The 13,521-nt window shown below is 44.9% G+C and overlaps 2 protein-coding genes across 2 annotated transcripts in view; one reads left to right on the forward strand and one right to left on the reverse strand.

The window, feature by feature from the left end:
• Window positions 1-7,239, forward strand: part of LOC145417882 (uncharacterized) — a 32,585-nt gene extending 25,346 nt beyond the window's left edge. The window contains exons 4-6 of the mRNA XM_080286498.1: window positions 123-229; window positions 5,671-5,775; window positions 6,796-7,239. Coding sequence (XP_080142624.1) covers window positions 123-229; window positions 5,671-5,775; window positions 6,796-6,987 — 404 coding nt within the window. The 3' untranslated portion in view covers window positions 6,988-7,239. The remainder of the gene's footprint in view (window positions 1-122; window positions 230-5,670; window positions 5,776-6,795) is intronic.
• galene (potassium two pore domain channel subfamily K member galene) overlaps window positions 1-13,521 on the reverse strand; it is a 120,194-nt gene that overhangs the window by 79,273 nt on the left and 27,400 nt on the right. The window lies entirely within an intron of this gene.

The raw sequence follows: 13,521 nt of genomic DNA on the forward strand, positions 1-13,521 counted from the left end.
CACCACCATACCACCACACCACTGTACCACCACACCCTACACCACCACACCACTGTACCACCACACCCTACACCAGCACACCACTACACCAGTACACCACTCAGCCTCTCCTTCCCCCGCAGGTCAGATCCACGGCCTTAAACCCGGCTTCCATGGATTCCACGTACACGAGAAGGGTGACCTCAGCGAGAAGTGTGTGGCGGCAGGAGGTCACTTTAATCCATTCGGGGTGAGCAGGAGTCGACGAAGTTTTATCTATTTATCTATCTATCTATTTTTCTATCTAACAGTTTATCTATCTATCTTTCTGTCTATCTGTCTATCCATCGCTCTATCTATCCCACACTACACTTTTATATAGTGTCAAAAGTTTTATATCTACCTGTCTATCTATCTATCTCTTTACATCTATCTGTCTATCTGTCTATCTTCCTATCCATCTTTCTATCTATCTATTCGGCGTTAGCATAAGGCATACCACACTACACTTTATCTATCTGTCTATCTATCTGTCTATCTATTTGGGGTGAGCATAAGGCATCACACTTCACTTTGTTCGTCTCCAAAGCTTTATCTATCTATCTATCAATCTATCTATCTGTATGTCTATCTATCGCACACTACACTCTATTTGATATAGTCTCCAAAGATTAATATCTACTTCTGTCTATCTATCCCACACTATACTTTGATATATTTCCCATAGTTTTATATCTATCTATCTATCTGTCAGTCTATCTATCTATCTATCTATCTATCCCACAATACACTTTGATGATATCTCCAAGTTTTTATCTATCTGTCAATCTATCTGGTCCATTCATCTATCTGTCCCAAACTACACTTTGTCTATCGTGGCCTCTAAAGCTTATCTATCTATCAGTCTATCTAACTATCCCACACCACGCTCTGATATAGTCTTTTATCTGTTTATCTATCTATCTGTCTATCTATCCATCTATCTTCATGACACCAACATATTCACCAAAGTTTATGCATCTATCCATCCATCACAGATTACACTAAGATTCACCAACGTTTTATCTATCTATCTGCCTGTCTATCTATCAATCTATCTATCTGTCCCACACTACACTCTGTTTAATATAATCACCAGTTTTATCTATCCATCCATCTATCCCATCTATCTGTCTATCCATCTATCTATCTATAGCCAGAAACTTTAAGCCTAGAGGGGGTTAACAAACAGCCTCCCTCCCACCCTCTTCCCAGTCATCACGCTGCCCTCCCTCCATCACACACCACCTTTATTCATATACATCTACCTCGTCCTTTCACCTCATCCTCGGTCTTCCTCTTCTCCCCTCTTTCCGCCTCGCTCACAAAGGCTACACTCTCCCTTCTTCCACTTATAACGCAAAGTTTCGTCCGTTTGTGCAGCTTTTATCACATACGAGTGTCTCATTGAAAACACACACACACACACACACACACACACACACACACACACACATGTCTATCTATCTATCTATCTATCTATATAAATATATATACAGTATATAATGTGTGTGTGTGTGTGTGTGTGTGTGTGTGTGTGTGTGTGTGTGTGTGTGTGTGTGTGTGTGTGTGCGTATGTACTGTATGTATGTATGCACATATTCTCAGGCTTTCAGGTACACGGTTACTCAACTGTGGAAATGTCTTTCTCTTTGTTTTTCTGTTCCACTGCTCAAGTCTCGGACTTTTAAACGCCATGTGTTCAGGGATCTCGAAAATGGCGAATCGATCTTGACTTTGGTTTCCTTTGGGTCAGGTTTTCCTCTTTAAAGGAACAAATTTTGCAGGCCCTCAGCCTTTGTTTCTTTGTTATACAGTCAGGTATGTGTTTATTCGTGTCTGTACAGCACCTCACCTGATAATAATAGAAAAATAGGATTATATTGTACGTGACTTAGGAGATTTTGTAGCACGTCTTCCTTGTCGTTTTACTCAGCACATAACACCTCAGTGTCATCATTTATCTCGTACCAGGTGACTAGAATTACCGGCAGTGTAGACCTGGACCCCCTCCCCCCACCAACAATGAGTTCACAGAGTAGCACCTCCCTGTCCCACCAGGCCGTGTGAATGTGCATGACTGGGCTGTGATGCTATGTAATGGTGAGGGTGTACATGTGTGTGCAGACATATGTGTACCTGTGTTTATGAATGTTATTTGTGAATGTACTGTATAAGAGTAGCTTTACTTCATGTGCACCACTCTGGGCATAGGCGTAACAGTCCGTTCCCTGAGGCCCAGCAGTCCTCCCACGCACCCTCCACCTCCACATGTCACAATTTCGGCGCTAACAACCACTGTCCATATTGAATACATGCAAGGGCTGTCTAATACAGGACCGGTGTAATGGTATTATGAGGGTGTTTTTACATGTCGGCAGGTCTTTGGTAGATCAGTAAAATCCACTGTAACGAAATTCAAATCCTTCAAGCTGTTCCATGCCCCATATGGGATTCGAAGCCGCGTCCACTGGAACAGTCTACCACTTCTCTATATGTGATCAATGACTATGATGTAAGTGTGAACAAGACAGTATGAGGTTCACACACACACACACACACACACACACACACACACACACACACACACACACACACACACACACGCACGTGTGTGTGTGTGTGTATATATATATATATATATATATATATATATATATATACACACGTGTGTGTGTGTGTGTGTGTGTGTGTGTGAGAGAGAGAGAGAGAGAGAGAGAGAGAGAGAGAGAGAGAGAGAGAGAGCGGCACGGGAGTGTAAGTATACGTGAGCTCGTGCGTGTGACTGCCAGTGTGTGTGTTTACTCAAGTGTGCCTGTTACCACGCCTGCTCTTGTGCAAGCTCGCCTAAGCCCTCACGCAGGAAATGTAAGATTTTTTTTTTTTTTTACAGTGAATCATATTATTGGTCGTTTTGGAGACTTCGGAACATCTCATCCTCAGCGATTTATTTTACATAACTTGCCTAATATTTTTTTTTTTGTCTGCACCTGATACCAACTATGACGATATTAACACCTAATCTAAAGATATTTATTTTATTCAATTTAATTAAATGAAAGACGATTTTATTCAGTTTAGGGAATCTCTCTCTCTCTCTCTCTCGTCGTGCCTTTCACTATGAGATCCAGTTTTTGCTGCTCAACATACGAAGGAGGTTGAGGCCAGGGCGGGTCGAGAGGAGAGGGTAAGGGGAGGGAGAGGAAAGGGAGTGAAGTGGGAGAGAGGGAGGGGAGCAGTAGATTTGTGGGTGAGGAAGAGGGAAGGAGAGAGGGAGAGAGAGATGTGGGAGAGGAAGGGAGGTTGATGAGGGAGGGAGAGAGGTAGGTGTGGGGATGTGTGAACTAGGTCTGGGGATGGGTGAGGTAGATGTGAGACAGCTGCAGATATATGAGGGTCAAGGGAAGGAAAGGGAAGGGTTCAGGAATATGAGGGACCAAGGGATGGGAAGTGAATTAGGATACATCTATATGGGGAACCAAGGGAAGGGAAGAGAAGGGAAGGGTAGGGAAGGGAAGGGAAGGGAAAGGAAGGGTAGAGGATGGAAGGTGAGGGTATGGTACAGCTATATGAGGAACGAGTGGTGATGGGTAGGCGAGGGGTGAGCGGGAAAGGGAGGGGTCGTGTGTAATATATGTAGCGTATTTCATCAGTGGAGGGGTGTAGTCAGTTAGCGCTGGTTTATGCCGCTGTAAATTGATGTCAGCTGGAGGCGAGATGGAGAGCGGGAAAATGTGATGGGTGACGTTGGCTGTCCTCGGCTTGGGTGTGCTGATATCAGGTCATTAGGCTGATGTACGGTTATCATCACTTTGCCTTCCACCCTCCCTCACCCATATCATCATCCTCGGTCATTATACCCCCCCACCTCTGCTCTCCTCCCTCCACACTCTTTCCCCCACCCTCTACCCTTGCCGCCTCCCTCCTCTTCATCATCCCTCGTCATCCTTCCTCGTTTTCTTTCTCTCTCCCTCATCATTTTTCCTCCTTCTCTCTCTCCCTCTCTCACCTCTCCTTCGCCCATCACTCTCCTCATGTCACTCCCTCGCTCATCACCCTCCCTCCTCCATCTAAATTCCAGCGTGGTATGTCTGTCTGAACACTGTCTCCTGCCTAAAAGTTTAATCTTCATGAGGTGGGAGCAAAAGGACACATAACACATTTAATCACATTCAGCTTAATGAAATGAATACCTGAATTTGCCACAGCTTGCCTGATATGGATAGTAATTCAGGCTCAGGTAAGCCGTGTATTACAACTCATCCCAATAAGAAATTTCTGTATATCAAGCCCCCTTCTTTACAAATTTTCCAAGTATTAGCCTCTTACCGTACAGACAACTGTATCATTATTTTCAAGGTAGAAATCGCTCACAAACATTAAAAAGATTATATCTTCTCAGACCCTAACTTAGCTTCTTTTCCTCTAATCTGGCAAATCATCAGAAGTAATTGTAAATCTTGCCTAAGTCGAATTTAGCCATATTTAACCTACCTGTGACAGCAACCTCCTTCAGACCTATGTTGAACATCCTTCAACCCTAACCTTGGCATCCCCTAGACCTAACCTCGTCATCCATCAAACCTATCCTTGACATCCTTCAGATCTACCCTCGGCATCCTTTCAGCCTAACCATGGTATCCTGCAGACCAAACCATAGCATGCTTCATACCTAACCTCGGCATCCTACATATTTAACCTCGGCATCCTTCAGACCAAACCATAGCATCCTTCATACCTAACCTCGGCATCCTTCAGACCAAACTCGGCATCCTTTTAATCTAACTTTGGCATCCCTCAGATCTAACCTTGGCATCCCTCAGATCTAACCTTGGCATCCCTCAGACCTAACCATGGCATCCTTCAGACCACTTAGCGCATTTATAATCCATCCATCCATCCATCCATTGCCAGACGCCATGTATCCCAAACGGGGTGGTCAAGGGCTTAGAGTTAATTGTTTTACAGGGAGGGGCACTAATCCTCCACCAACCCCACTTGACACGTAGGGATGCCAACAGCATCTGGTGTTCCCAGGCGGTCACCCATCCAAGTACTAACCAGACCCAACGTTGCGCATTTATAAGGATGGCGATATTAAATAAAATTCAAAATAATGGCCAGCACACCATGAGACCACCTGGAGACTGACTTTCATATTTGTAACCGGGGAAACGCACATTTCTGAGGTTATGATTGGGTAAAACAAAACCTGAATCACCAACAGGCTGCCAGGGAAGAGAAATCTGATGACAGTGGGAAAAAAATACACCTCTGCAAAACAAAAGCACATCGTCTCTCTGACCATAATGCATCACTGCGAAACAAGAGCACATCTTTCTGAGCGTAAATCACCATCGCCAAACAAAAGCACATCACCCTTCTGAACGTAATGCGTCACCGAGAAGCAAAATCATGTGGCTTCCAGTGGACGAAATATAAACAAATCCCTCCCACAGACATAAAGCACAAAATGTCTTACTCGTTCGTAATTTGCTATACCAATGTTGTAGAAGAAAGTTCATAGAATTGTGCAAGAAAATGATTCAGACTTATTTTCTTAACAATTCGAGGTGACCGCAATGCAAAAATACCAACTCCTCTGCCTATGTGCCTACGCCTCCATTCACCCTTCCTAATGTGACTCCACAGAAGAACCACGGCAGCCCCACAGATGCAGACAGACACGCTGGTGATCTGGGCAACGTCTTGACGGACCAGTACGGCTATACCCACGTGTACATCGTGGACAGCAAGGTGCAGTATTTATAGACTCTCTTGTTCTTAAGTTGTGTATTACCAGGGGCGTACCTAGAGATTTGGGGGCACGGGGGGCTAGGTTCTTTGCGGTGCCCCCCTCCTGGAGGGGGGGCACCGCAAAGAACCTAGCCCCCTCATTCTCAAAACTTATCTAATATCTCAGCCGGGATTGTCGGGATAATAAATATATATATATATATTTTTAAATATTAATAACAAGCGTATAAATTTTTAAGGCTTTTGGGGGCCCCCCCTCAGGTTCGCCACTGTGTATTACATTGCTTACATATATATATATATATATATATATATATATATATATATATATATATATATATATATGGAGCTTCTGTGGTACAGTGGTAGAGCGTGCGTTTCGAACACGGGTGAACCAGGATTCGTGCCCCGCCAAGGTAATACTGTAAACTTTGGGAGTGTTCACCCGGCCACGTACTGCATTGGCGGACACATGGGGTGCTGTGGTTGAACCAGTGTCGCTTACTGTAAAGTATGCTTGCACCCAGTCGGCTTACACAGGCCGATTACACTTAGTTCACAGACTACACACACATCCAAAGCCACTCCAACACAACAATTACACTTACAAGCACTTCTCACCCTACATACAATCTCTACCAGACATTGGCTGTATCGTCCCGACTTCGGTCGCGATAGGCCGGTCCTGCAGTGGATACTCAAACGGCTGATGATGATATATATATATATAAAATACATATATATATATATATATATATATATATATATATATATATATATATATATGTATATATAAACTTCATAATCAAAGTAGTTTGTTAAAGAAGAAAAATACGAGAAGCAAAATGATATGTGACCAGATAATTAAAGCAATCTAACTGGAGTCAATATGAAGCAGAAAAATGCATATCACAAAAGGTCTGTGATGAAGTACCATACTTTAAAATATTCAAGTTGTCATGTATGGAGACTTTGTTCATCGTCAAAAATAATTAAGTTCCTTTATGACGACTTCCTCAGATCTCCCTCGACCCTAGCTCCAAGACGTACATCGGCGGCAAGGCCATAGTCGTGCACGAGGGCACGGACGATCTCGGCAGGGGCAACAACGAGGACAGCAAGAGGACAGGCAACGCAGGAGGCCGGGCCGGGTGTGGCCTCATCAGGCACCTCTATCGTCAGCCACGGCCACACCATCGATCATACTATTAAGGCTTATCTACAGTATACTCTCGTTACTTTAACTTGGCCTATAATTGCCGTCTCTTCAGCATGAATGTTGAGCTGTAACAAGCGACTGACAGTAGAATATGTTGCTAGTCACGAAAAAATGATAAAAAGATGTATTGTCTTATGCCACTGAGCTTGGGGAAATAAGCTGCAAAAAAACGAAAATCTCTACCAAGTTAAAGTGAACGAACTACCCTGTATAGTACCTCAGCGTCGTTTTAATCCTTCAGTCACACGACGTTTTTTTTTCCTTCACCACCAGGAGCAGCAGCAACAGCACCTCTAAGCTACATACAGTATACTCATTCCTCTGTTTACGTCAGCTTCTTCAGGCAGATCACATAACAACATCCTGACGATTAAATTCACCTTGAGATAAATTTTTCGAGCTGGAGGAGTTAGATATGGCCTTCACTGACTCCTTCATTATTACAGGTCTGTCCTAAGTTGAATAAAATCGTCATGAGAAAAGAAACATAATAAAAATATCACTAATACCACTTACGTAAATTCAGTGTACTCACGGTCTTCTTTTTTTTTTTCACTTTTAGGCAGGTGATGCATTTTATAACTATTCTTGCTGCCATCTGACGATTTTATTAAGCCTGGGAGAGACTTTTCGAACTGAATTTTAGAATATATTGTCAAAACAACTCTTGCACTACTAACAACCCTTCCTGAGTTAAATAAAATCGTGTGGTACTTCCAAACATGAAGAATAAAGTCACTTGCGTCAAGGGGCTAAACCTGATCGGGCAAAGATGTCAGTAAGCCCCTAGTTTTTGCCAGTCATTTGTGAAACTTGTGATGCGGGTACTGTGTGTTTCGTATCTCTGCCTCGCTGCTTTGAAACTCTGTCATCGTGTATGCAGGCTAACTTTGATTCGCACAACAGCACTAACAAAGACCTTAAGAAATGGACAGATTTACAGTACAGTATATACCTTCTCCCTTTCAGCTTAAGAAAACACCCACATACAGTGCAGTAGAGTCCAACACTGCTATTTTCCTTATTCTTGTTCACTTCGAGGCTCCGTAGCATCTCTTCCTTAGTGACATATTTTCCACATTACACACTGACCTTCTCGTCTTTCTGATGTCAAATTTAGTCTCAGCATACAAGGGAATACTACAATGCAATAGGTAGATAAAACTGGTGAGGGAAAAAACCTGGGGACCTTTTTTTACTGCACGAGATTCCAGCCTCTAAAGTTTACTGCCTCACAACACACACTGTACACGTAATTCAATGCGTCGTTTCGTTATAATGTTCTATCGGCAGCCAAAATCCTGTCGTTCTGTTTTCTCTATGCTCTTTGGATGTCACTCTCATTAATCTGCAGGACCCGACACTGATGATTTTATTTGGCCACAGATCAGTGTCACCAGTGCAGGTTGTTTTGGATTAGCGAGACTGATGTTAGAACTGTAAAAAGAAGATAGGTGTCAGGGCTTTTGCTGCCAACAGTGGCTTACTTGAGTCCACTCCAAATTAGAATAACAGTCAGCCATATACTACATCCTTCCATACTTTCCTGTACTTCTTCCTTCTGTTTGCATCATCTGTAACCATAATTGTAGCTTGAAATGGACTACAGTTATAATGATGGAGTTAGGGTGAGGGAGTATGGAAAGATGTTAAAGGGTGTGAGTCATGACCGAGGGTGATTCTGTTCTGGAATGGGCAATAGTTCCTCCCCCCCTCCTTTTTTTTTTTTTTGCGTGTGTAAATCAGTGGCAGTTCAAGCATCATTTTCAGTACCTATGTTTCAGTGTTATTGCTCTGAACCAGTCTGTGAGTGATTCGTTTTGTATATTTCTATTTGTAAGCATTTTATATTGGTTATTTCAGCAGGATATCAATGTTTTTAAAGGATTTCGAAGCTGTATAAAAGAACTATTAATTTTACTCTACGCTCTGTCTTTACTGGCGTTACTGCATCTCGTTTGAATTATTATGGATGAATGTTATTGCCGTGTATCTTGAACCACCGCCTTATTCCCTTCAGCCACAGGACGTCATTTTCATTCTAATCCTGTTATTTTCCAGACGTATTTGTAACTCTTGGTACTGAAGGGGTTTGAGGTAATCATTTTTTAACTCTTTTACTAACAGGTGGTTCTCCAAAAATGAAAAAAATCGTTTGTTAGAAGGAAAAATAAAAAGCAAATATACGTTATCAGAGTGAACTGTGTACCTCTAAAATTAAATGATATCGTCTGCTTTTAACCGGGAGAAAATGGTTGAAAAAAAGACATCCTAGAAGTGAAAGGTTTGGTTAGGATGTCACGCTGTCCTGAAGTCAGTACCATCGCCTGACATCAGATGGAATGACACGACAGACAGCGATCCCAAGGGATATGTAAAAATGTTAACTATTGCGTTTGTACAGAATCCGTCCACTCCTCTGTTTTTTTTTTGTTTTTTTGTTTTGTATTATTATTCATACGTGAGATAAAGCAACAATGAAGCACAGTAAACCAAATATTTCCCTCAGTTATCCTTGGTGTACTTGATCGTGTGGTGTGAGTGACGTGTGGGGGTGTTGTGGTGTATTGCGGTGTGGTAGGGTGCATGTGGTGTGGAGGTGGAGTGGTGTAGTGCGGTCTGGTGTGGAATGTTGTACTTCGGTGAGGCGTAAGTGCGGTGTGGGAGTGGTGAGGTGCTGATGAGATAAAATGTGGTGTAGAGGTGTGTGTTGTGAGGTGTGATGTGGTGTGTGGGGTGATGCAGTGAGGGGCTGTGTGGTGTGGTGTGGTGTGGTGTGATGAAGTATAGTGGTGTGGTGTGGTGTGATGAAGTATGGTGTGTGGGGATGATGTAGTGTGGGAATAGTGCTGTGTGCTGTGATGTAGAGTAGTGTGGTATGGCATGGTGTGGTGTGGGTTGTAGGGGTGATGTATTGTGGGGGTGGTGTGGTGTGATGAGTGTGTGGACGGTTCGGTTAGGTTAGCATATGGTGTGTGCGGAGTGGTGTGGCATGATGTGGTGGGAGTGGTGAGATATGGGTTTGGTGAGGTGTGGGTGTGCTGTGGTGTGGGTGTGATATGGTGTGGAGTGGTGCATGAATGATGAGGTATGGTGCAGTATGGTGTGGGGTGGAGTGGTGTGGTGGTAGTGTGGTGCGGGTGTGGTGTGGTATTGTCTGGTGCGAGCGTGTGGATATAGGGTGTGAAATGGTGTGGAAGTGATGTGTGGGTGATGTGATGTAATGGTGGTGTGGTAGGGGGGCGGTGTGGTGTAGGGGTGGTGAGGTCTGGGTGTCGTGCTGGTGTGGTGTGGTGAGGTGTGTGGTAGCGTGGTGCTGGACATGAAGGACCTTGATGGTGTGGTGTGGTGTGGTGTGGTATGGTATGGTGTAGGTTTCGTGTTGGTGTCGGGTGGTGAGGTGTGGGTGCTGTGGTGCTGGGGGGGGGGCGTGGTGAGTGTGATGCGATGTGAATGATGTCTGGGTGGTGTGGTGTCTGGATGGGGTGGTATGGGGTGATGTTAAGTAAGGACGGTGCGGTGTGATATGGTATGCGTGTGGTGTGGTGTGCTATGGTGTGGTGTGGGTATGGTGCACGATGTTCTTCGGTTGATCAAGTCTGTGTGAGGTACGGTGTGGACTAGTACCAGGGTTGTAGGGTATAGTGAAATATTGTATAAGGTGTGGTGGTGGTGGAGGTGGTGTGGCGTGTAAATGGTGAGGCGTGAGTGTGTGTGATGTACTGTGGGGATGATATGGTGTACGAGTAGTGAAATTTGGGGATGGTGTGGGGTTACGTGGTGAAGTGTGGGGGTGGGGGAGCCTAATGTGGTATGAGAGAGGTGTGGAGTTCTGCTGCATGTGGTGTTGTGTGGAAAGGTTAGGGTGCGGTGTGGTGTGGCGTAGCATGAGGATGGTATGGTGTGGTGTTGTGTAGTGTAAGAATGGTGTGATGTAGTGTGAGAGTGGTGTGGTGAGATATGGGGTGGTGAGGTGTGATGTAGTGTGAAAGTGGTGTGGTAAGATATGGGGTGGTGAGGTGTGATGTGTTATGGAGTGTTTGGTGTGTGTTGTGGTGTGGTGAGTGTGGGTGTGGTGTGGAATGATGTGTGAGGGTGGTGTAGAGAAGCATAGCGTAAGGTGTGGTGTGGTTTACTGTGGCATAATGAGGTGTGGATGCGGTGTGTTGTGGGGGTGGTATGAAGTGGTATGATGTGTGGTAGAGTGTGACGTGGGGTGAGAGGGGTGGGTGAGATGAAGTGTAGTGTGGCAGTGGATGATGTAATGTGGTGTGGTTAGTGTAGGTATGGTGTGATGTGATATGATGTAGTGTGGGTGTGGTGTGATGTAGTATGGCTTGATGTGGTGTGGTTTGGCGCGGAGCAGCATTGTGTGAATGTGACATGGTGTGTGGTATGGTGTGGAGTGACAGTGTTTGATAAAGGGATGTGGTGTTACCAGGAGATAATGTGTTGCAGTCTGATGATGTGATGTGGTGTGGTGGTGGTGAGATGTGGTGTGGTGGTGGTGGTGGTGAGATGGGTGTGGTGGTGGTGAAATGTGGTGTGGTATACTGTGTGAGTAGTTTGGTGTGGGGGTGATGATTTGTGGGAATCGTGTGGGATGAGGGTGGTAAGGTATAGTGGTTGTGTGGTGTGGGTGGTGTGCTGGTGTGGTGTTTGGGGAAGAGAAGTAAAGGTGTATGAAGTGAGGTGATGGTGTGCTACAGAGATGGTGTGGTGTGAGGGGAAGAAGTGTGCGTGTGGTGAGGTGTGGTGTGAATACGGTGAGATGTGGGTGTGATGAGGTGGGTATGGTGAGGTGTGGGTGTGGTGGGGTGTGGGTATGGAGAGGTATGGGTGTGGTGTGGTGTGGTGTGGATGTGATGTGGTGTGGTGTGGTGTGGATGTGATGTGGTGTGGTGTGGTGTGGTGTGGTGTTGTGTGTTGTGGTGTGGTGTGGTGTGAGTCTAGTGTCCTGTGAGCTAAATAAAATAATCTATTAACAGCAGGAACAAATTTGAGACATCATCAAAATAAAAGGGTTCATGAAAAACACTTCTGACCCTTTCAGTGCGATATATGTTCCTAGATCTGACTAGAATTATATGACGGTAGCAATAATACAATGACAAGACAACGGACACCTTTAATAGTCGCACCCATCCCTGCAGAATCGTCCGGGAAGAGAAATAATTGTTTACCGGTTAAGCACCTAAAGATTCCCTTCTGCCTCACGGGCCGGCCAGGTAAAGTTAGTTGTTCTGTGCTCTGTCCTGCCCCTCAGTGACAAAATTACGGTTATTGTCTCCCTCTCTCTCTCTCTCTGTTTAAGAATTTATGTTGCATGTTTGTATGTATGTGTATATGTATGTATGTCCCAACCCTTCAAAACACCTCCAAAAGGCTGGACCTCATCATTCACAACGGTACAGGGATTCAGTGAGTGAGTGAGTGAGTGAGTGACACAGTAAGGGACACACTGTGGCCGTCCCTCTGGATATGTAGGAAAAAGATAAAATGTCGTCATACTGAAAGGATTCATTTTCTTTAATCATGATTCCTCTCTCTTCCTCGTTCCTTCCTCGTCACACATGAGAGCACAATGTCGTATCTCTCTCTCTCTCTCTCTCTCTCTCTCTCTCTCTCTCTCTCTCTCTCTCTCTCTCTCTCTCTCTCTCCCACCTTTCATTTCCTTCCTTTCCCCTTCTCTCCTCACCCCTCTCCATGTCTCCCTTCCCTTTCTCTTCTCTCTTTCCCTCTCTTCAGCTCCCCTTGCCCCTTACCTCCTCTCCTCAACCCTCCTCCCCGCTCCTGTCTTTTCTTCTCGTCTTTTCTCTTTTCTCCTCTACTCCTCTCCCCGTCTGTCCCCTCTCGTTTTCTGCTCTCCTGCTTCCTCCCCTCCCTTCTCATTCGCCTTCCTCTCCGCATCTCACCTCTTCTCCCCTCCCCTCCCCTCACCTCCCCTCATTTCTCCCTCAGCTTCATCAGTCAGGCAGTCTCCCACCCACACGCCTCACCCCTCACTTACCCTCCACGTTAATAAATCCGCCTCGTTTGGCACGCCCTCACAGTCACACAGGAAGTCCGACCACCACCGATAAAACTCAGAGTCAATCAGTTTCTCGGCCAGATTCGAGTGTCGGGCCGCTTGCTTAATGCCTTCGGGTAAGTTATGCTCTCGGGGGAATCTATATGACGTGGCTGGGAAATTTGCTGTGGGTTAAGAAGACATGGGGCAGGGTTTATGGGGGACATGCTAAAATCCAACGTCGGGTCCCTGCCAGTGCGTGTGTGTGTGTGTGTGTGTGTGTGTGTATGTGTGTCTCACGGAAGCTTTTAGTGTGGTAAGGGTTGGGAAGGCGATGGGAATATGTGAGACTGGTTTGATGGTTCTGGGAAGGGCAAATACTGGGCGGCTTCTACGGGTATTGTACTAGCATGGATGAATTTGTAAAGCGGGTATAAAGATGGATGAATTTGTAAAGCGGGAATAAAGATGGATGAATTTGTAAAGCGGGAATAAAGATGGATGAATTTGTAAAGCG

Source organism: Coenobita brevimanus, chromosome 111, assembly GCF_032717465.1.
Source record: "Coenobita brevimanus isolate Jiangsu-jjx chromosome 111, ASM3271746v2, whole genome shotgun sequence".
In the NCBI taxonomy this organism is placed as follows: Eukaryota; Metazoa; Arthropoda; class Malacostraca; order Decapoda; family Coenobitidae; genus Coenobita; species Coenobita brevimanus.